This window comes from Giraffa tippelskirchi, chromosome 1 (assembly GCF_054371585.1).
Source record: "Giraffa tippelskirchi isolate mGirTip1 chromosome 1, T2T-mGirTip1v1.2.pri, whole genome shotgun sequence".
Lineage (NCBI taxonomy): Eukaryota > Metazoa > Chordata > Mammalia > Artiodactyla > Giraffidae > Giraffa > Giraffa tippelskirchi.
The window spans coordinates 155,530,868-155,554,159 of record NC_137275.1 but is presented as its reverse complement, the minus strand read 5'-3'; the positions used below and the strand labels follow the sequence as shown (position 1 = coordinate 155,554,159).

At 36.5% G+C, this 23,292-nt stretch overlaps 1 protein-coding gene and 1 long non-coding RNA gene across 18 annotated transcripts in view; one reads left to right on the top strand and one right to left on the bottom strand.

Annotated features, from left to right (window-relative positions):
• The window catches only part of PTPRD (protein tyrosine phosphatase receptor type D), a 1,686,434-nt gene that overhangs the window by 107,270 nt on the left and 1,555,872 nt on the right, over nt 1–23,292 (bottom strand). For 13 of the 17 annotated variants that reach the window (XM_081500327.1, XM_081500294.1, XM_081500279.1 and 10 more), the window contains 2 exons: nt 22,297–22,409; nt 10,219–10,316 (listed from right to left, as the gene is read on the bottom strand). In XM_081500327.1, coding sequence (XP_081356453.1) covers nt 10,219–10,316; nt 22,297–22,409 — 211 coding nt within the window. Of the gene's footprint in view, nt 1–10,218; nt 10,317–10,822; nt 10,865–22,296; nt 22,410–23,292 lie in introns of all 17 variants that reach the window. The other 4 variants (XM_081500246.1, XM_081500257.1, XM_081500268.1 and 1 more) reach the window with 1 other exon arrangement.
• LOC145510169 (uncharacterized) overlaps nt 1–23,292 on the top strand; it is a 55,431-nt gene that overhangs the window by 22,750 nt on the left and 9,389 nt on the right. The window contains exons 3-4 of the long non-coding RNA XR_014056850.1: nt 22,887–22,947; nt 23,044–23,076. This is a non-coding gene — a long non-coding RNA (uncharacterized LOC145510169). The remainder of the gene's footprint in view (nt 1–22,886; nt 22,948–23,043; nt 23,077–23,292) is intronic.

Below are 23,292 nucleotides of genomic sequence, written 5' to 3'. Positions count from 1 at the left end.
ATTGCTTTACAATATTGTGTTGGTCTCTGTCATACATCAGTATGAATCAGCCACAGGTATACATATGTTCCCTCCCTCTTCAACCTCCCACCTCATCCTAACCCTCTAGGTTGTCACAGCACAGGGTTGAGCTCTCTGTGTCAAACTGCAAATTCCCACTGGCTATCTATTTTACATATGGTAATGTATATGTTTCAATGCTACTCTCTCCACTTGTCCCAAAAGAACTTAACTATGCTCTGTCTTCATTGCCAATCACCTTCTAATTGCTTTCATAGAGCTTCTTTTTGGAGGAAGAAGGGAATGTTACAGCAGAAAAGATAAGCTCTGAAACAAATTCAGTACTAGTGCCTAACATATATTCACCTTCATGCCAACTTTATGAGTAAAGACTAATATTCTCATCCTAACTAAGAGAGAAGCAAGGCCAAGAAAGGTGCAGTAACTGGTTCAAGTCAAGCGGCACAGTGCTAACTGCCAGAGTGAAAATAGGAACCTTGTTTTCCCTGACTTCAAAGCTCTCTCCCACATCTGCTATTGTAACCCTCAAAATGCACACTTATCACTCAGGCCCAAAAACGCTAACTTCATTTTAAAATCAAAATAAAACTCCAAAGTGGCCTCTCTCTTGCTATTGATCTCTTTGAAGTTGAAAGCTTGCTTTGGAAGTAGAGACACTTCAGGATTAACTCTTTCCTGAGAGCCTTGGGCTCCACATAGGAGCAGTAGAAAGACAGTTTGGGCAATGTCCAGTGATGGTTAAGAGCCAACCAGTTATGACAGACTAGTGTGAGAACAAGGATTGAGAGACAGAAAACTGAAGTCACATGAGATTCCCCTCAAATGCTGCTATGACTCCCAGAAGAAAAAATGAAAAGTTCAAGTATAAAGGATATGGAGTTTAACCTTGCTAAGGAAACTGTCTAAGGTTTAAAAAAAAAAAAAAAAAGTGAGTCTGTGAACATGAAAGAAATCCAAATTCAGTTAAGTTTTGGAACTTGAGAATTTGCTTACAGTTCGAATTCTAACAGCTACAAAAGTACAGAAAGAATAAAAGACTATAAACACATATCTACACACCCTGGTTGTGGACGCAACATTAACTTCTAAGGTGAGCTTCTGTGTCTTTGTGTCCTACTAGATTTGTTTGCAAGATGCAGAATGGCAGCCAGCTGGGAAGGGACTCTCTGTACCTTCCTATCTTACTTGATGAGGCCAGTCCTCCGCTATGAACAAAGAAAGCATCTTCTCAGACTGCCAGCTGGCAGGCTTGTCTTTACTCTAAACACTGCACTGGGAGTTTAATCAGTAGGTACATCTGAGTTAAAGCTGAGGGGTTTGCATTAAAATGCATTCACTTCTGTACTGTCTAAATATAAATTTTCTGAGAGAAAAGGGTCTGAAAATAAGGCTTCAACTGCTGATAAATCAGGTGGGGATGAGAAAAGCAGCTCTTTTTACAGAAAGACGTTCTTGGTTCTGTTCACTCCTGTTGTTCCTACTAGCAATTTTGACCACAACAAAGAGTTTCCATGAACTGTAAATTCAGTTAGAAATTGATCCAGACACACACTTTGGTTAATCATCTGCTGTGGGGACAGTGGTGAATGGGTTGCTGGGTGGCCAGCAGCATACAGAGAAGGCCTAACACCTGACCAGGAGAAGCTAATATTAGAATGCAGGAGATGAGTAGAATAAAAGAAGCAACAACCTAGTGCTGAGTGCATTGGTTTAAATTAGCAAGTTTTCTTTTTTTTTTTCTTGATGATGATGATTTTTTTTTTTCTTTTTTACTGAGTTCAGAAAAGCCCTACAGGTATGATCAATGACAGGGATGGGAAGAGGCCAGGGTTTCATTGATTCAAAAACATTTATTTTTTTCACGTTTTAATATCTCTGAAATTGACATGCATCTTAAAATCGATGGCATCTGTTTGATGAAACAGTGCCTACTCAGACAGCTGAGCACTTGTATCAGGGGCTCTGTGAGCATTTTGTATGTATTAATTTATTTTTAATTACCTTCGAGGTAGGCTTACTTCTATTTTAGAAATGGAAATGTAAAATACAGAGAGGTTCAGTTATTTGCTTAAGGTCACACAACTTGAGACAAACAGCCTGACTCCAAGAGCTGTGATTTTAGCCACTGGTGTCCTGCTATCACACTGTTAGCTCAGTGAGTACAAGGCTCCTAGTGGCACGCAGAGGGCTTTGGACCTAATCTGAAACAGGAAAACTACTGTGTTTATCCCTATATATCTTGGCATCTCTTTATATGTTTCATTATTCATGAGGAAATAATATATCTTTTTAATTTACCTGTCCCACCAGTATTGTGAAGATTTTAGCCTATTAGACAAAGGTGCCACATACATGCTGTCATTAAACTGGAAAGACAGGGCACTGTTATCTGGAATGTTTCAGATAAGAGGCTCATTATCATCTGCCCAGACTGGAGATGTGAGAGCGTTGCCATGAGTACAGGAAGAAACTCTTAGCACATTAGGATGCTAAATGTTGGAAGACACATGGGTGCTGAGATTAAAGATAATACACTTCCACAGATGGCAGCAAAGATCCTGGACTAGACTAGGTAGCAACAAAATAGGTCAAAGGTATCCTTCTGATCGGCCTTCTGTGAATCAGGTTTTCACCTTTCTCCAATTGCAGCAAAAACAAAACAAACCTGATCTTCAGAGGGGGTGTATGTGGGCTCAGTCATTATCTGACTCTATAACCTCATGGACTGTACAGCCTGCCAGGCTCCTCTGTCCATGAATTTTTCAAGCAAAAATACTGGCATGTGTTGCCATTTCCTACTCCAGGGGATCTTCCTGATCCAAGGATTGAACTTGTGTCTCCTGCATTAACTGGTGGATTCTTTACAACTGCCCATTCAGAACAGTTTAGCTTTATTTCTTTCTTTCTACATTTATTTACTTATTTAGTTGAAGTATAGTTGATTTAGTTTTTCCAGTGTACAACAAGGGCTATATATATTCTTTTCCAGATTCATTTCCACTATAGTTTATTATAAGATATTGGATATAATAGTAGTTTCAGTGTATGTGTGTATGTATATATAGATAGAGTTGTTGTTCAGTCACTCAGTTGTGTCCGACTCTGCGACCCTGTGGACTGCAGCACGCCGGGCTTCCTTGTATCCTTTACCATCTCCTGGAGTTTGCTCTAACTCATATATACACACTGTATGTATATGTTTGTGTGTGTATGTGTGTGTTTGTGTGTGTGTATATTTAAGATGATACCACTAAAAGGCCTAGTAACCACAAATTTGAAAATATAATGGATATTGGATAAGTATTCACATCTGTGTAACTGCCATGGGCAGATGGACTATGGCCCAAAAGGTAATTTGTAAGTCACCTGCTTGGAACACGGAAGAAAATCAGCCGAGTTAACTATCTTTAAAAAGGAGATTATTTCCTCAAAGTAGAAAACAAAGGCATAAATTCTATAATGTACCTGAAGTACATTGCCCCCTGACAAAATGCTCCTCACTCCTGTTCTTCCTATTTATACTATCAGTTATTGTTGTTGCTGTTCAGTCACTCAGTTGTGTCCGACTCTTTGCGACCCCATGGACTGCAGCACACCGGGCTTCCCTGTCCTTCACTATCTCCCGGAGTTTACTCAGACTCATGTCCATTGAATCAGTGATGCCATCCAATCATCTCAACTTCTCTCACCCCTTTCTCCTCCTGCCCTCAATCTTTTCCAGCATCAGGGTCTTTTCCAATGAGTCAGTTCTTTGCATCAGGTGCCCAAAGTACTGAAGCTTCAGCTTCAGCATTAGTCCTTCCAATGAATATTCAGGGTTGATTTCCTTTAGGATTGACTGGTTTGATCTCCTTGCTGTTCAAGGGACTCTCAAGAGTCTTAACCAGCACCACAATTCGAAAGCATCAATTCTTGAGTGCTCAGCCTTCTTTAAGGTCCGACTCTCACATCCATACACGACTACTGGAAAAAAATATAGCTTGGACTATACAGACCTTTGTCGGCAAAGTGATGTTTCTGCTTTTTAACATGCTGTCTAGGTTTGTCATAGCTTTGTCCAAGGAGCAAGCATCTTTTAATTTCACGGCTGCAGTCACTGTCTGCAGTGATTTTGGAGCCTAAGAAAATAAAGTCTGTCACTATTTCCATTGTTTCCCCATCAATTTGCCATGAAGTGATTGGACCAGATGCCATGATCTTTGTTTTTTTGAATGTTAAGTTTTAAGCCAGCTTTTTCACTCTCCTCTTTCACTTTCATCAAGGGGCTCTTTAGTTCCTCTTTGCTTTCTGCCATTAGTGTGTTATATCATCTGCTTATCTGAGGTTATTAATATTTCCCCCGGCAATCTTGATTCCAGCTTGTGCTTCATCCAGCCTGGCATTTTGCCTGATGTACTCTGCATATAAGTTAAATAAATATGGTGACATTATACTGCCTTGACATATTCCTTTCCCGACTTTGAACCAGTTCTTTGTTCCATATCCAAATCTAACTGTTGCTTCTAGACCTGCATACAGGTTTCTCAAATGGCGAGTAAGGTAGTCTGGTATTCCCATCTCTTGAAGAATTTCCCACAGTTTGTTGTGATCTACACAGTCAAAAGCTTTACCATAGTCAATTAAGCAGATGCTTTTTCTGGAATTCCCTTGCTTTCTCTATGATTCAACGGATGTTGGCAATTTGACCTCTGGTTCCTCTGACGTTTCTAAATCCAGCTTTTACATGTGGAAGTTCTTGGTTCACATACTGTTGAAGCCTAGCTTGAAGGATTTTGAGCATTATCTTGCTAGCATGTGAAATGAGTATAACTGTGCTGTAATCTGAACATTCTTTGGCATGGCATTTCTTTGGGATTGGAATGAAAACTGACCTTTTCCAGTCCTGTGGCCACTGTGAGTTTTCCAAATTTGCTGGCATACTGAGTGCAGCACTTTCATAGCATCATCTTTTAGGATTTGAAATAGCTCAGCTAGAATTCCACCACCTCCACTAACTTTGTTTGTAGTGATGCTTCCTAAGGCCCACTTGACTTTGCACTCCAGGATGTCTGGCTCTAGGTGAGTGATCACACCGTTGTGATAATCTAGGTCGTGAAGATCTTTTTTGTACAGTTCTTCTGTGTATTCTTGCCACCTCTTCTTAATCTTTTCTGCTTCTTTTAGTTCCTTACTGTTTCTGTCCTTTATTGTGCCCAACTTTTCATGAAATGTACTATCAGTACTACCTTTTGTTCAGTACCTTTTCTAGTTCTTTATGTCACTACTCTCCCTTTACTGAATCTCAGCAATACTGCATTAGTACTTTGGATTAACTTCTAGATGTTCTTATTAGTATTTTGTGGGGTGGGGTGGGGTGGGGAGTAAGGTATATAGCTAACACTGACTACTCGACATCCTAGAAATAGAAGGTTCTTGTCACTTTTATATTCCTCTCAGTACTTAGCATGATGATGCTTTTCGGCAGCACTATGGAGGATAATCATTGGTTCCCCCTCCAGCTCAGAAGTAACCTTGTCTCTTTGATCCAAGGAAGGAATCAGATATATAGGGATGGGCTATTAGGAGCTATGTCCTAAAATGTGCCTCCACAACCCAGTGAGTCCATTTAAGCTCACAGTTTGTTTTCTGGCATTTGGAATTTGACAAGAAAAATTCTCTTTCTTTAGGGATTCTCTATGTAAAAGAATATATGATCAAAGGATATATTTTCTGTGTGTGGGTGGGAGAAACAGAAGAAGCTGGCATGTACAGAGGAAAGAATAGTGCAGCCCAGAGAAAACACTGGGGTGAGAGTTTCAGAGGGGATGTTGGAAATCGCTACAGTCTTCGAGTTTCAGATAACAGTTCTGTTTTTAATTTTTTTTTTAATTATTGAAGTATAGTTGGTTTACCATATTATGTTAGTTTCTGGTGTACAGCACAGTGATTCAGTTATGTATCTATATCTACCTATATTCTTTTTCAGATTCTTTTCCATAATAGGTTATTACAAGATACTGCATATAGTTCCCTGTGCTATACAGTAGGATATTATTTATTTTATTTATAAGTAGTGTGTATCTGTTAATCCTAAATTCTTAATTTACGTCCCTCTTCCCTTTTGGTAAGCATAAGTTTTCTGTCTGTGAGTCTGTTTCTGTTTTGTAAATAAGTTCATCTCTATCATTTTTTAGATTCCACATACGTCATATTATATGATATTTATCTTATATCAGATAAAAGTTTTTGAAGCATATCTGCATGGATAGATTTTGCTTCTATATAAATATATAATTTATAATACATGTATAATAGATAATACACAATAAATACAACAAATGGCCCTTTATTTTCCTTTAAGCAAACTCTAGAAGCTGCCATTAATTTCTTGTTCTTGTTCAGTCGCTAAGTCGTGTCTGACTGTTTGTGATCCCATGGATTGTAGCCCATTATGGGATTTCCCAGGCAAGAATACTGGAGTGGGTTGCCATTTCCACTTCCGGGGCTCTTCCTCACCCAGGGATCAAACCTGTGTCTAGTTACTTACAGTCAATCTAATATAAATAGGATTCATGTATATGATATTGATAATGCTGACTGTGATGGCTGTCAAATTGATCTCATACACAGATATATTTGCCATCTGAGGAAATGGTGAAATGAAGATTGGAGGGGTATATGTGTATTGTAGACATGCATACACACACACACAATTATTCAGTCTTAAATAAGATTCTGCCATTTGCAACAACACTGATGGACTTTGAAGGCATGGGCATCATGTTAAAGGAAATAAACCAGACAGACAAATATTGTATGACTTCACTTAGATGGAATCTAAAAAAAAAGCCAAAAAACAAAATCCTCAGAAATAGAAAATAGATTGGTCGTTGTCAGAGGCATAGGGTGGATGATGGAAGAAATGAGTCAAAGTGGTCAAAAGGTATAAGCTTCCATTTTACAACTGACTCTTGAACAATGCAGGAGTTAATACTATAATTTATAACTGGGTTTTGCTACTGAAAAATATCCATGTATAAATGGACTTGTGCAGTTCATATCCATGTTGTTCAAGGGTTAACTGTATAAGTCCTGAGGATGTAATATACAACATGGTGACTATTTAACAATAATGTCATGTATATTTGAAAGTTGTTAAGGATAGATATTCAAAGTTCTCATTACAAGAAAAAATAATTTGTAGTTATGTTAAGTGATTGTAACTAAATTTATTGTGGCAATCATTTTGCAATATACACATATATCAAATCACATTGTATGATAAACTAATTCAATGTTAAATTTCAGTTATGTCCCAATATAACTTGAGATAAATAAAATGAACATTCGTAATTAGCATGGTTGAATTACTAGACTAGCACTTTTGAAGTTCGGACAAGGAATTCAGATTTTAATTAGATTTCCAACTGGTCCATATGTAAACAGTAGCTAGGAGTTTGTTTGGCAAGATGTACACATCTATTCTAAATCTGTCGAAACATTCACCAGCCTGATGTACTGACTTTTGACAGTGATACCAAATTTAATTTGTCTGCATTCTAGATGATATGCTCATATTCTGGCCACTTAAATTCTAGTAGGCCTTGGCAGTCTCAGTGAAGAAAATAAAAGCCTAAAGTAATTGTAAAGACCTTCAAGATGCAGTTATACTAATTCCTCAGGTTCCTTCTTCCAACTGTCATAAATCTGATTTCAATTTTCTTTATAGTAAAGGAAGTCTCTCACATAATCTAATAATATTGCTTTATAATTTAAACCCACTTCCTCCTAGTCTAACCTCAGAATCAATGTAAACAGGTTTCGTGCATTTAACTCCTGTTTTAATCTTAGAATCACAGTAGCAGATTTAGCGTCACCCATCTTGAGAGGTCTGAGTAAACATTAATCCATAGTGATGATGCTAAAATAACCATGTTTGAAAGTAATATGACTTGTCTCTCCTCACTGAAAAACAGTGAAAAATCTATTCAAGTTTATATAGAGATAATACATCAGAAAAAAAAAAAAAAAACAAAACCTTCTTCCAGTGTGTTGCTCTCTGGTCTAAAATACTATGCAGAAATCTTTATCATATTATCACAGATGAACACAACACTTAAATATCCCCTTCATGGCTGTTAAGGCACAGTAGAGTCAATTCATGCCCAGGGAGCTTTAATCACAGATCATCGTCATGATAAACGGTGAAGTCAGTGTGGGCTATCATGTCAACGGCTACTCGGGGAGTTCTTAATGGGAGTGCTGCCAGCATGAAGTTCATAACTACTTTCAAGGAGCACTTCTAATCTAATGGCTAAATGAGTATCATTAGAGTATCTTTCCATGCAGCATTTCTAGAGAAATCCTGTATTTAAAGGAGGCACATTACTGTAGTCAATGCATACAACTGAGATTGCTTGAATAATGCAGATATTGTCAATTGTTTAAAGTTATAAGAGCAGAAAGTTAATTAATGGCTTATAACAAGTTGAACTATCAAATTGTATTTTGTGACCCATCATATCTTTCATAATCACACATAATGTATTAAAGTGGAGTCATGAAGAAAATATCACATGTAGCAAAACACTAAGAATAACAATAACAACACTCATGATAACAATAAAGAGCAGGTTGGCAGTGTTAACAGTTCTGGCTAGTGAAAGCTAACGCTTAACTATGTGATTTTATGTTGCCCCAAATGGTATTCATCATATGCCTTGTTTTCTTTTTAAAACTCAATTTTTAATCTCAAGCCTCAAACCAAAAACTACAGAAACTATTTTCAAGAATAGTGCACAATGTAAAGAGAGCCTTTATGACTAAGAGGAGGAATAGGAAAGAAATAAGAAGCAGACCATTTGGAAAATAATTCACAATCCAATGTGTTTCCTAAAACTGAAAATGTTCTCCTAAATGCCTGAAAGAGAATAAGTGAAAATATAATTTAACCAATGAGCGAGCAAACAAAATCTCCTTTGTGTTCTATCAACAAAGATGTTGGAATATGTAAATTGAGTAAAAGGTTACCAGCTCTTGAGACTGAATGTATATGGGGCTACAGATATGTTTTGCTTAGGAAGCACAATAAAATAATCAAAAATTAAATGTTTAAAGACTAGAAAATCCATGCAAATGTCCAGATTGCCACAGGCAATCTCCACATTCTCCACATTCTCTTACATGGAGCTTCTTCACGTGGTTAACTCTCTAGCCACTTGAGGTTAGGGCTCTTCTTAGTTTTCTAACCAAATATGACAGGGCAAAATGTTAGAGTTGGTAGGGACTGAGAGAAATCCAGTCCATCAGCCTCATTTCAGGCTGATTACAGAGAAATCAAGAGCGATAGCGAGGATGTGTTTTAAGATTCCCATTAAGTAAACCAGTAGAAACTCTTTATGGTAGAACTTGAACTGTTTCAGTTTTGTTATTTGGCACAATTATAAGATTTTAGTTGGACATTTTACTCTTATGCTTATAAGTTAAACTTGATCTAAAAGATAAACGATCATTCAGTTATAAATAATCCATGAATTGGTTCCACTATGGGCCCCCTGTTTCTGAGGAATATGATAAATACTCAGTTTCACAATCTTCTGCTTGATAAATGACACACTATCTAAACACCCACACATATACAACAATTTTTTATTCATTTTCATCAAGGATTAACACAAAACCTTTAAGGATTCTGAAAATGTAAGATACTGTTCGGTTCACCACTGCTTCAGAAACACACAACATTCTGGGAACATATTACTATCTTAATATTAGCTCAAATATTATTTTAGACTGGGTAAAATCATGTGTGTGTACTTAATAATTATAGTTTTCAGGCCATGTAAAACTGACCAAGAGCACTGGGAAATCTGCTTATTCTCTGTAACTTCTTTTTCAGTAAGCTTTCTCACCATAATTTAGTGTATCTGGCACTTATATGGTATATTGGGAAGGCTTATACATTCAGTATACTAACTTGAAATCAGGAAAGATAAACCAACCTCATTAAATAACACTGAACGAATGTAAAAAATTAGATACTTTTAAAAGTACAACTATTCCATTAATTATACAGATACTTTTAAGTTGGCTATTTTTTGTAAACTTTTGTATCAGATGCTGAGTCATATTTAAAGGAAAAAGAACTGATGGATATGATCAGAAAGAAGAGGGGGACAATTCTTGAAAATACTGTCAAGTATAAACCCACTGAATTACCTCATATTCCTGGGAAAACTTCAAGTTGTCATTTGCTTTCAACCTTTCAATGTGATCTGCAAGTTCCAAGATAGGTATTGGAGGATGGCTAGCCATACCTATTAAAAGGAAAGAATACAGACATTTGAAAACAAATGAAAGTAATGCTAACTATTCCAAAATACAGAGAATACTATAGTTAGAAATGGCCTGAAAATACGTGAGTAGTAAAGATGTTTAATGTGAAGAAGCAGGCAGATAGTTTGGTTACTCAAAGCAGGACATGCTCTGGAAGGATGAATTTTGTAGCCAAATGAAAAGTCACCAAGCATAATCTCCAAACTAACACTCCTAATGCGAAAGAAAGTGTTATTGTGCTATGAATCAATGCAGTTAGCTAGCGGAGAAAACTGACAGTCAGGCTTGATGTCAACTTCTGCTTTGAGTAATGACTGTTATGTCATTTCAAACTCCTTCTCCTGCACTGTGTGAAATGGAAATTGTGTGGAATTAAATGGTGTAAAGTGAACTAAGAAAATAGACACTGAGAAAGGCCTAAAAAGGGAAAGAGTTGTAGCTTGATAGGAAACATAAAGTGACTTATGCAGAATCAAGGAAAACTAACTTGAAGAATGAAGGTTACCAGGGTAACCGGAATCATCTGAACCTGCAAAGGAAATGATGGTGTAAATAAAATAAAACAGAACAAATTTGTTAAAAAAAAAAAAAAAGAAAAGAAATGGATAGCCTGATATACTTTTAAAAAGCACTAATAAAAATGCTGCAGGTTTTAACAGGATTCATATACATTGTGACTAGATTAAGATCGCTTTAATATTTCACAAACCTGTAGGTGTTTGACATTCACATGCAAACATGGACACAAAGAATGACATGCACCACAGACTATAGACAGTAATCACTGATGACAAAATCAGACACAAAACTGAGTTTCAAAAATGTTTCCACTAGTAGCAGATTGTAGGGGTTGGGGTTGCAGCCTTCTCCCGGACATTTATCAATGGCCACATTGACAGCTTGGTGGTATTTTGCCCCAAGTCCCCATTATTCAACCCCTAGCAAACCTACAATCTACTTCAGGTGTAAACATCTTTGTCCACTAATGGGAACTGAATGCAGGAAAGGGACCAAATGGTGAAAGGATGAAGAGGAAAAAGAAGGTGGTAAAAGAAAGCAGTGGCATGGGGGTGATACATCTTAGTTCAGTCTGCCAGCTGGAGGTATTTATCGACCACCACTAAATATGGTGATTCCAGTGTCTTTATAATGATTTTTCATTTTTCATACGATTTATATTTTACTTCTGATTAATTTTTCAAGAGCACCATAAGAGACCATTGCTGACTCATGTCTTATAGGTGCAAATTCCAGCTGACTAGAAAAACTTGAACTAGCATGCCCCCAGGGAGGCCTCTAAAGTGAAAAAAAAAAGGGGGGTGTAACTCAAGCTGGAAGCCCTGTCCCTGTGGACATTCTGCTGTCCCTGGGACTCTCTGGAGGGTGTCAGGCTGAAGTATGGCGACCATTAAGTCAGCACAACATGTAATTACTTTGTAATTACTTTATGGGTATTTTAAATATTGTACTGATATTGAAAGCCAATGAGTTCCTTTGTCTCTAATGCCAAATTATCAATGGTTTGGTAAGTTAAGTAAAAAACTATCTTGCTTCTCCCAGACAATCATTTTAGCACTGTGCTGTGATAGGCAGTACTTTAGTATCCATGGCTATGAAAGTCTGCTTTCAGTCAGCTAAAAGCTTAATGGATGATCCAATAAAAATGAGTCGGCTTGGAAGAAGAAACTCTTTGTTGCTGATGTGATTATGCATTTGGACCTAAATGTTGGAGTCCATTTCTAGCACATTTCCCTGTAGATGGTAGCATTGAACTCATCTACATTTTGTGGGAGGAGCAGTTGAGTGACAGTGATCTAATAATTATAGTGATCTTATCCAGATGAGGCACCCCCAGTGACAAGAATGGAAATGCAAAGGCACAAGAGACTATAGGCTTGTTTGGAGATGAAATGATGTGGACATCCATTACAGTGCTTTAACAGAGAAAATAGTAGAGACAAAGATGTTTAGACCTTTTCGAGCGAATCGTGGGAGAGAGTTATTATCATATATGGACTGAGTGGTGGTTTGGCTAGAGAGTGAGGACACAGAGCCAATCAGGGAGGCGTAGGGGACTGAATTACTGCTCAAAGCTGCAAAAAGTAAAGCCGGTTGGAGATGGGAGAAGCATTAGTATAACAGCAGTAGAAGACCATCATAATCAACCAATATTTACTTCTGGCATGCACTGGCACGTGGTCTGGATGTATTACTTTGGAAGCTAATGACAGAGAAATCCAAGCAAATCTGTACTGATCCATTACATTCTAATTCAGCATATGTATATATCACAGGCAAAGATATCATGGCATTCAAGAACCATTATTTATGATCGGGCAATACTGCACCAAAGCACTAGGACAAGTAAAAATGTCAATATGGATGTTCCACAGAAGGGGAGGAGAGCTTGTGGGAATCTGATGGTTCAGGAGAAGAAATCCTAGGCTAGTACTGAATAGGAGTTCTACTTCTAGGCCTGCCATCTACTAAGAGAGACAAACCTCTTGTTATCAAGCACCTAATTTCTTTTTGTGTAAAAATAAAAGTGGCGAGCTAGATAAATTCTGGAGTCACTTTTTTATGACTCATTTCAAAATATTCAGGATTTCTGAGCAGAGAAGGGTCTTATGGATGTAGTTCATATGTGAAGGTTTTAAATGTAACTGTATCTTTTCTTTGAGGGGTGAGGAACATTTATAGTCTACAAAGTAGAAAATTATGCAGTTGAATTGTCAATTTTTTGAATTAAGTTTAACACATTTTTTTTAGCTAGCCAAATTACCTTATATCATAAGAATATATGATGTACATATATGCATATCATGTATGTATTCAAAATAAGTAAATGTCAACATAAAAAATATGCTAAAGAATAGATCTGGGTTGAAACTCCTCTAACATGAAACTCATTTATTTTCATCATTATTTTTTAAATTAAAGTGTAGTTGATTTATGGTATTCTGTTAGTTTCTGGTATACAAAAAAATGATTCAGTTATATATGTATATATACTTTTTTACATTCTTTTCCATTATTGTTTATTACAATATATTGAATATAGTTCCCTGTGCTATAGAGTAGAAACTTGCATATTGGGCTTCCCTTGTGGCTCAGTCAGTAAAATAATCTGTCTGCAATGCTGGAGATCCAGGTTCAATCCCTGGGTTGGAAAGACCCCCTGGAGAAGGGAATGGCTACCCACTCCAGTATTGCCTGGAGGATTCCATGCACAGAGGAGCCTGATGGGGTGATGAAGAGTGGTACATGACTGAGCGAGTTTGTATTTCCTAATTCCAAACTCCTAATTTACTCCTCCCCCCATCCTCTCCTCTTTGGTAACCATAAATTTGCTTTTTATATCTGTGAATCTGTTTCTGTTTTGTAAATAAGTCTGTTTGTATACTTTAGATTTGACACATAAGTGACATGATATGATATTTGTCTTTGTCTAACATCACTTAGTACAATATGATAATCTCTAGGTGCATTCATGTTGCTGCAAATAGTATTTCATTCTTTTCTATGGCTGAGTAAGATATTCCAGTGTGTATATGTGTGTGTATGTACACACACACACACACACAACAACGTCTTTATCTATTAATCTGTTGATGGGCATTTTAGATTGCTTCCATGTCTTGGCTATTGTAAATAGTGCTGTTATGAACATTGGGGGTGCACGTGTCTTTTCGAATTAGTTTTCTCTGTATATATCTTTAGCTTTTTCTTAAGGAACCTCCATACGTTCGCCATAGTGCACTGATTTACTTTCCCATCAAGAGTAGGAGGGTTCCCTTTTCTCCACACCCTCTCCAGCATTTATTATTTAACATGAAACTCTTTAGCTCATATCAGAAAATAATCACCAAGGATTTGTTGCAAAATGCTATTATATAATTCTCCCAAAACTTCTCCATTATCCAATGTGGAAATAAAGTTTACAGGATATAATCAAGTATGTTAGAATCCAAATGAAATAGGAGACACTAAGAAAATTATGAATTTGACCTCACCAAAGTATCTTTTCACTCTTTTGTTTGGCAACCTGGTCACTGCTCACAGTCTGGGAACCAATGTTTTTATTAGAACAATGTTTTCACATTAGCATAATTTGAGGTGCTTTAAAATCCCTTCTTTCCAGGCTGCACACCTGACCAATTAACTCAGAATATCTGGGTATGGGAGCCAGACATTGACAGTTTTAAAATTCCCCAGTAATACCTTTCAGTCCTTTGGGGATTTTTTTTTTGGGGGGGTGCGGGGAGCCTGTAGCTTTTTTCATTCAAAAATCAGAGTATATAAGAATGAGATCAGCTTTCTCCTGGTGATACCCTTGAATCTGCTCTAAGTCTCAATTAGCAAGCTTTAGTGCTTTAGCTATTATTAGCAGCAAAGAACTTGAAGTGCAGCTCACAGCTGATGAGGACTTGCTAGGGTCTCAACCTCATCAGTTCAAAGCTACAAATGAATAACATAAATGCATTTTAAAGGAAGGCACCCATTGCATCAGAGCAGAGGTTTCATTATGGAACTATGATATCAACAATACACACTGTCAACATGAAAAATGACAGATGTAGTCAATGAAATCTGCCTTAGGTTGGAGGAAAAAAAACAGGATGGCTTTTTCTTTATAGTAACTGTGTAATAGCGCCCTTATAAGATGTAAAACTTTAAAAATCATGTGCCTTAGACATTACTTAGTCCAGCATTTTCATTTTCTATAAGAGTTCTGAAGACTAGGAAAGGGTGATTTGTATATTTTAGCCCATTTAGTAAGTAACAAAATCATATGTGATTTTGGCATCCTTCTACTGTTTTATTTCTGGAATTGAAGTTATGATCTTCTAAAGCAGGGGGCAAAGTTTCCAGTGCTAAAGGGCCTAAGTCAGTTGGGAAAAGAAGTAAAAATATAAACAAATATTGAATAGTAAACACTCAAAAGAAATGTACTCCTCCCCATTTTTGTGCAACCAGGAATCTCCTAGGACTGTTTTCATTTCTCTACTTTCAATATGGAGTCTCAGCAAAGAGAAATATTTCTCTATTAAAAAAAATACACTTGTGATGAATGGCAGCTGATGTTCTCTTTCAATGTCAGGATTATCCTTCGAGCTGCTATAGACTGTGGAGAGCTTCTAGCAGGTTGGAAAGCTCTAGCAGAACTCTTCCAAGTGGTACTACAGAGCCAAGAGGGTGAGGCTTCTCAGGCTGTCAGTAGCAACTGAAAACCCAGACGATTATTTTGCTTTCCTCCATTTTCACCGTTGATTAAAAATCTTGTTGAAATCCAGTGAGCGTCAAAGAAGAGACCTTTGGAGGCCACATTTGGGTAACAGTGACCTCTGTTTTAGAAGAGCGGAATGTTCCTTTGGTGTGTGAATTAAAATCTAAGAATGCTGAAAGTGAGAGGCAGCATGTTTGTGTCCACAGCGCACCAGGAGAGACACTGAGTACTGTGTGTGGGACGGGGCAACGTGTACTCCTCCCATGGTTCACCCTCTATCCCCGCTCCTCTCCAATTAAGTCCACTAGGAAGGCAGATGAAGCTCAGAGGAGTAAAAGGACTGGATCAAGGCCATCATTATCAGTAAACTATGGCTGTGTGGGGGTTTTGATCCCACACCTTACCAGTTCTCATTTAGGGAACGTCTCATTATGCCATGCTATCTTTGAAATCATTGAACATCCCTGGGAGAGTGGTGTCACATACATAAATATGGACTTGTGAAATTGGACTAGTCATGAAGTAACATGGCATCATAAACTATCCTCAGTTTGAGAAACTGTGTCAATAGTGTATCAGCTTCATTTAGAAGGTATGCTTGTGTTGGTGGTGGGGAACAAGTAAAGGACACTCATACACACACCCGTATTTTTTGTTATGTCTTACCAAGACATTGTGAGCTTCCATGAAAATATTTTAAGTGTATACATTTAGTTCATGTTAAAAACTGTAGTGCTATTCAGCAGACATGTTTTCAAAAAACCCCTGAAATATCATGTTTTTGCTTTTCAAATGTTCTATTTTATGAGGTCAGTACTCTAACCAATATTAAGTTTCAAATGAATTTTTTATATATAGAGAAATGTCTATCAAATACTTGCCTTATTTTTTAAACATTGCATTAAATGCCAGTAGACACTTTAAAACTTTATAACAACTTTGTCAACTGGAAGTTTTGAGGTCACTAATAGCGGTGGGACATCTTTTAGATGATTTTGCTGTTAATATTCATGTGTGATAATGTAGTAACACTGTCTTCATGGTTTTCCTTTCTAACATATTGTGATAAAGACTGAAGAACAGGTCGTGGACATGGAACAGAGAAATGTTATTTTGTTCATCAAATCAGAATAATACCTACCTGACTTAATAAATCATAGCAACTTAGTTTACAAAATATTTGTCAGCTTTCACATCATTTATGTACTACTTAGCATAACTTCAATAACTATAAATACTCTGTTTACAGTTTGCCTCACAAATGAATGGTGAATTAAAGACAAAAGAGAACATTGATTTGTAAGGTATAATTGCTTCTTAGTATGACAATGACATTTTGACTTAATCCATGACTAGGATCATCATTAAGGGAAAGGTACACCAAGAGTGCTTTTTCAGGTAAGCACTAAATGACATAATTAAAATTCATTTTTATGTAGTATTTCTCAAAATGCAGGATTTGAACAAACCATGTTCCTTTATATCAAAAATTTAGCATTTAGATGCAAAGAACCAATGTTTCTGAAATACAAAAAGAGTACATCTATTATTCTTCATTTAGGTATATGCCTAAGTTCCCTACAGTACAAAATAATTTATAAGGAGATATGTATACAAATGGATTTTGTTAGCACTGATCCAGTTAATACTACTAGTGCATCAGAAGAGATGCCTCAAGAGCTTTCAAAATCACTCAGTTGCTATGCAGACATTTCTGTTGCTGATACTGCTATTTATGATACGTTAACATTTTATGAGTTTGTTTTTGTTTTTCACAGCCCATCAATCACCTACCATCCATGTATGCTTTAGGGCAAAACATATTAAGGTCATTCATGGAATGAAAATGAGGTTTTTACGTTGTACCATCTGATCATCAATTTTTAAATCTCTTTTCCTAAAAGGTGCAAGGACAAAGTCTAGAGTTTTGTTTTGTGTGGAAAAAAAAAAAAAATTGGGAGTAGGGGGAGGAAGGATTCTAAGTAAGGGGTACAGATACTGGAAGAAAGAATTTTTTAGGAAAAAAAAATTCTGAACAATTCAGACCAAAGTCGGTTGGTCTGAGGGAGAATTCTGCAGGCACAAAGAAAGGCGCTGACTAGCTTGCCACATGATGGTATTAGTTACATGTTCCTTTACATTTTTTTTTAATACTAGAAAGAAAGAAAGCTTATTTCTTTAAGATGCTGAACTTGTAAATTTGCTTTGTTGGAAAAAATAGAAATAGGACCACATACCAGTAATGTTTTGGTTTTCTTACAAATCACCATCTTTTGACAATATTATATTTATTTTAGTCATTGTGTCCAATTCAAGAGGCCACATCCCAGATGGGCTACTCAGTAGGTAAGGCTTTTTACAGTATTTCAAAAATATCCATCATTGACAATCTCTATCAAAATGGTAAAGTAAAATGTGCCTGCCCTAGGACTCAGCCATCACACTTCCAGGTGCCTATCATTCGAAATAACAGCAATGTGAAAAGGTCTGGGCTCAGTACTGCTCAGTACAGTATGTTTTGTAAGAGCAAAATGCAGGAAATGAGTTAGCCTCCATTGAATAAGGACTGAGATGATATATTTTGTGACATCTGTAGAACAGAATATCATCAATACTATCAGTTGTTAAAGGAGAGAAAACTTCAAATATTAGCTTGGAAAATGTAGTTAAATATTAAAATAGGAAATTTCCTGTAAATGCATCTGTATCTATACACCTGCTATATATATTATCATTTAAAGAACTGTATACACAAATTAAAAATTCTGGAAATAAATGCATGAAACTGTCTATGGTAGATATTTCTGGAAAGTAAAATTGAAGTATAGGAAATCATTTACACTTTATTTTAAATATGTCAAAAGAAGAAAAAGCTAGATAGAGTAATTTTTCTTTTCTAAAAGTATTTTTTTGCCTTTTACAAGTTATAAAAATCACACCTCATATTTAAATAATACACTGCACAACCATATAGCCATAACCTAAGTATAACTATTGTTAAGCTTACTTTCTATTTAAAAAATTTTCAATAAACATGCTATTTTTATAATTAAGAAATATTGATGGGCTGATTATAAAATAACTTGGACATTTTTTTATAAGCAAAGCTTTCTTCCCACCAAAAAAGTAGTCCACTTTTGTTAACACGTAACTCATCTATCAGCCATCCTAACATATATCCAGTTACCACTGTCCACAGAGATGTGTAAGGCTTAAATAGGGGTTTCATTAAAAGCATCTTTTATAAGTGAGTATTTTCTTCCCTTCCTTCACAGATCTTAAAGATTTATAAAAATTGATGACTAGTTACTAATTCTAGAACATTCTTCTACTACATCTCTTCCCTCACTTACTTATTGTGTCCATTTTATTCCATTATTCACTTGAGGTTGTAAGTCTCACCTTAGCTAAATGATCCCTTCAATTGACATATTCACACCAGTTCTGACTGTCCCTGCAGACCATTAAGTGATGTCACCGTTGTAAACCATAGTCTCTTAAGAGATTAGGTAGTTCGGGTTCTCACAATTACAACCTGGCTGCATACTGCCATCTGAAATCCTTAACCGACAGATAAATACATTCGTGGAAAACACCTACAAGCAGACGTACCTGCTCTTAATTTGGAAAGTGCGAGCATTTCTAATCCTGTCTAGATGCTTGAATACAGTGTTTAACAAACAGAAGGACCTGATTATCACCCCAAATTTGGCAAGTATGCTTAAAGCAAAGTTCCTCTCCACATCCCGCAACTTCACAGAGACGGTATCATGAAAAGAACAGGTTTCTCTGTTTTCACTTTGTGCCTCAGCTGAGTGGCCAGAGACAAAATTCTGATCTTTTTCTTTCCCAGACCCAGAGACATATGTGTTTGTGGTACTACAATTAAGGAAATAATTCTTTGAAGTACTTAATGCCAAATACTGTATCTGTATGAAATTTAGTATGTATGTTTCAAATATCTTTTGAATATGAAGCAGAATTTGGGAAAAAGATCTGGCTCTTTAAACCCAGACGCTCCAACAAAAATAAGTAACTCAAAATGTAAATAGATTTTTCATTCACAAGATGATTTTTTTTTTAAGGAAAGTAGAATTAAAAATCAGTGAACTAAGCAATAAGCTTCCTTTACCTTCTGAAAGACCTACTGAATTTCAAATGATAACGTTAGTTTGACATTTTATCATCCACAACAGACTCATCAGAAGTGGAAATCAATTTGCTTTCAAGATCAAATTCTGTGTTAGAGGCTATTTATATAAATCACAGGTTTCTGATTTCATTGAAAATCATGTATTGTTAAGTCTCTACTTATGCATACCATTAAGTAACATTGTCATATTATAGTTATACATAACTATATACACAAAGGCATGATGTATATAAAAGCACATTTCAGAAACTGAAGGGTGAATGGTTTAAAATCCAAAAATATTAGTAAAAATTAAAATGGCTTTCTGTGCAATACCTAAGAAAAGTGTTTTAGAATAAAAGAATCATTTTATTTGATCATCCACGAAAGCCCTTGGTTATTTACAAATCAGGGAGGATTAGCACAATAAGGTTACTTGGTTAACAATCCCAACTTCTGCTCTTATCCTATCGGCAAGTAATTAAATTCATAGCCATTAGCTAGAATCCACACTGGCTGAAGCAAACTGTAACATTCTCTATGAATTTCACACTAACACGTGAGTCTATTTTCTTTGTAAACTGGTCAGATTTTCAGGACAGCAGGCCACATTCTAGAGCTTGGGAAGCACATAGACTATTTCAATAAACCAAGACTTAACTAGACTGCTTAACTGAGCAGGCGGTTACAGCATAACGCTGCCTTGGTGAATAGATGTGGTAGGATCTTGGGAAAATTTCTGTTTTATTCTATTCCTCTACTAAACCATCTGTCTCTTTTTTTTACTGTTTTCCCACTTTATTCCACTATCTATTTTAGGTAAGTTTAATCTTAGTTAAATGGTACCTTCTGGTGGCTCAAATGGTACAGAATCTGCCTGCAATGCAGGAGACCCAGGTTTTATCCCTGGGTCAGGGAGATCCCTTGGAGAAGGAATGGCAACCCACTCCAGTATTCTTGCCTGGAGAATTCCATGGAACAGAGGAGCCTGGCGGGCTACAGTCCATGGGGCTGTAAAGAGTTGGACACGACTAAGTAACTAACACTAACCGTAAGCCTAAGTCCCCATTTTATTTTGTTAAAGCTGTTGTTGATAAAAGCAATGTCACTTCAATTGTACCCTTCATTCTTTCCAGTGACATATATGGAATTTAGCAGGTTCTCTCTATAAAGGGATCTAATACTCCCACATACATTGGGGAAATTAGATTCTTAATAGCATTCTTGAATGTGGAGATGTCTTGGTTGAAGGCATTGTTGGTATGTCCCTTGTAGCCACCAGCACTCTGCTACTAACACTTTCTGCATGGTAGCCATTCACATGTCATTCTCTTGGTGCTGGGAGTGAGGAGGGGTGGCACTCCCACTGGCTCTATTTTGCTGCTAACCTTACCTTTATACTAAGCCTCTTAAATAAATGCCCATCAGGAGAAATTTAGTTATATGGAAAATTTTTTTAACTTTCATGCTGATGAAGGTTTATCTTTGCTTTTTAAAGAATAAACCTCATTTGAGAAAGAATTTGTTTAAAAAGCCCACATCTACAGTGATTGGTAGAGCCACATTTAAAATTCCAGGCATTTCTTTTAACTGGATAGTTACTAGTTACTATGGCATATCTACATGTAAAATAACACATATGCTAAATACAGTAAACTGTGCATTTTTAATTCCAAGCAATTTACTGAAAATGTGTCGTTTAGTAAGTCTGTGGTATACCATAATGAGTAGAATATCCATTTGACACAGAAAACTTTCAAACAGTTTGGGATACAATACTACCATCAAATTGTCATCAAATGAAGTTCTCAGAGCAGCTCTTTAATTTTGTTCATTTTCATTAGGTACTGAGACAACGCCACTCAGTTGTATAGTTTAGCTCTCTCTACCATTCATCATTTTGGCATAAGTAAGATTTAGGTGAAAAAGGCAAAATGGAGTTAGCCTTGTATTAACAATGCTGAACAAAACGCCCCTCAGCAGGAATAATATTTTTCCTCTGTTGAAGCACTTAATGTTCTTTAAGAAACAAGCATATATTTGTCATCCTCAATCACTCTGAGCATCTCCTCAGCAAGAAACCTAAACTGGTTAGTGAAATTTAGTAAAGGTAACATACAAATTTTTTCCCTTGTTTTTCTCTTCCCCTCCTTTCTTTCAGAATAACGCAGACACAAATTAATAGGGAAATAGATTAAAAAATGTATTCTTTCCCAATGAGATGAATGAGGTGACATTCATCCATCCATCCACTCATTCATTTTATAAGGTAAAAAACTGGATTCTTTCCAGATAGGTGTCATTGAAAATAATCAACTGTGCTAATAAGCTCATAAAAATGGCAAATATTTTTAAGACTTTAGGTTTTCCAAAATTTGAAGGAAAATTATTTTTTTCCTTTTTCCACTCCACCTCAGATTTTCACAAAGAATATAGTTTCTTTTCAAGACATATGTTTTGCTGAGTCTCAGTAATAGTAAAGAAGGAAGATAAACAACTGTTTGAAATAAAGTGATACAGTCACCTCTCATGGCGATGTCACTGGGGCTATAAAACTTTCAGTAAACACTGTGTTCTAGACAAGATGAGTCATGCTTCTTACCTGGTGTTTGGAAATTAAGGCGCCTCAGTTCTACTGGGTCTGTTGGATGGTGTGAAGGGACCTCCTTACTGTTTGGTATGCTGCTCTTTCTAGAGTCAGATTCTGCCCTCTTCCTATAGGGAGAGAATAAAAATTAAAGAATAAAACAACCAAAAAAACTGAAACCAATTTAAAAAAGCAACCGATTATGCATGCATTGCCACCCTCCCCTTCCCCACCCCTGCCCCCTGCCCCCATTTGTAGTTTTAAAACTTTTTGACCTTTGTGACTTTGTTAAGCTAACTTTTTTCTCTCCTGGCCTACAGTATTTCCTCAGGTCTGAAAATTTTAAGTGGATGATCTCTAAGTCCTCCTTCAGCTCTAGAATTTAATAATTCAGAGACTCTGCCTTTAGGCATAAGGAGGTGCTGTTGAGATAGGTTTGGAAACTTGTTCAGCTTTTCTCCCTTGTCCACTAGTTCTCTTTGGGAGGAAAAGGATAGAGTAACCCTAGTAACCAATACTATGATTGTAGTTACCATGGAAGTAAACGCAGAAACTACTTGGCCTCAAGCTAAACAGCTAAATCTGCCCCCCTCCTTTTCCTGCAGGATTCATGACTGGTGACTAGAGTGCACCTGCACTGGATTTTCCCATAACCAGATAAATACAGTAAGTGTATTTCTAAGAGTTCAAGTTAGCCTAGTACCTGGAAGGAGAATCAGGACCACACCAAACCAACATCCTTTTTCTCTTTTAAATTCCAAGGAAAAAGCCATGTTGCCTGTTTATGATGTCAAGGTGAGTATCTTTGCTTAAGGTGTCATGATGTAATTTTAAAAATGTCTATGCAACAAATGTCAGGTTTTTAATAAGATTGCTTTATCCATGTTTTTTCCAGACAAATAATCACAGAGTGGTACCTAAATATTTTCTTTAAGGTTGAATTAGATTAAAAACTCATTTAACTAAGGGAGAACTTTTCAAACAGTGGTTTCTTCCCAATACAGATTCCAG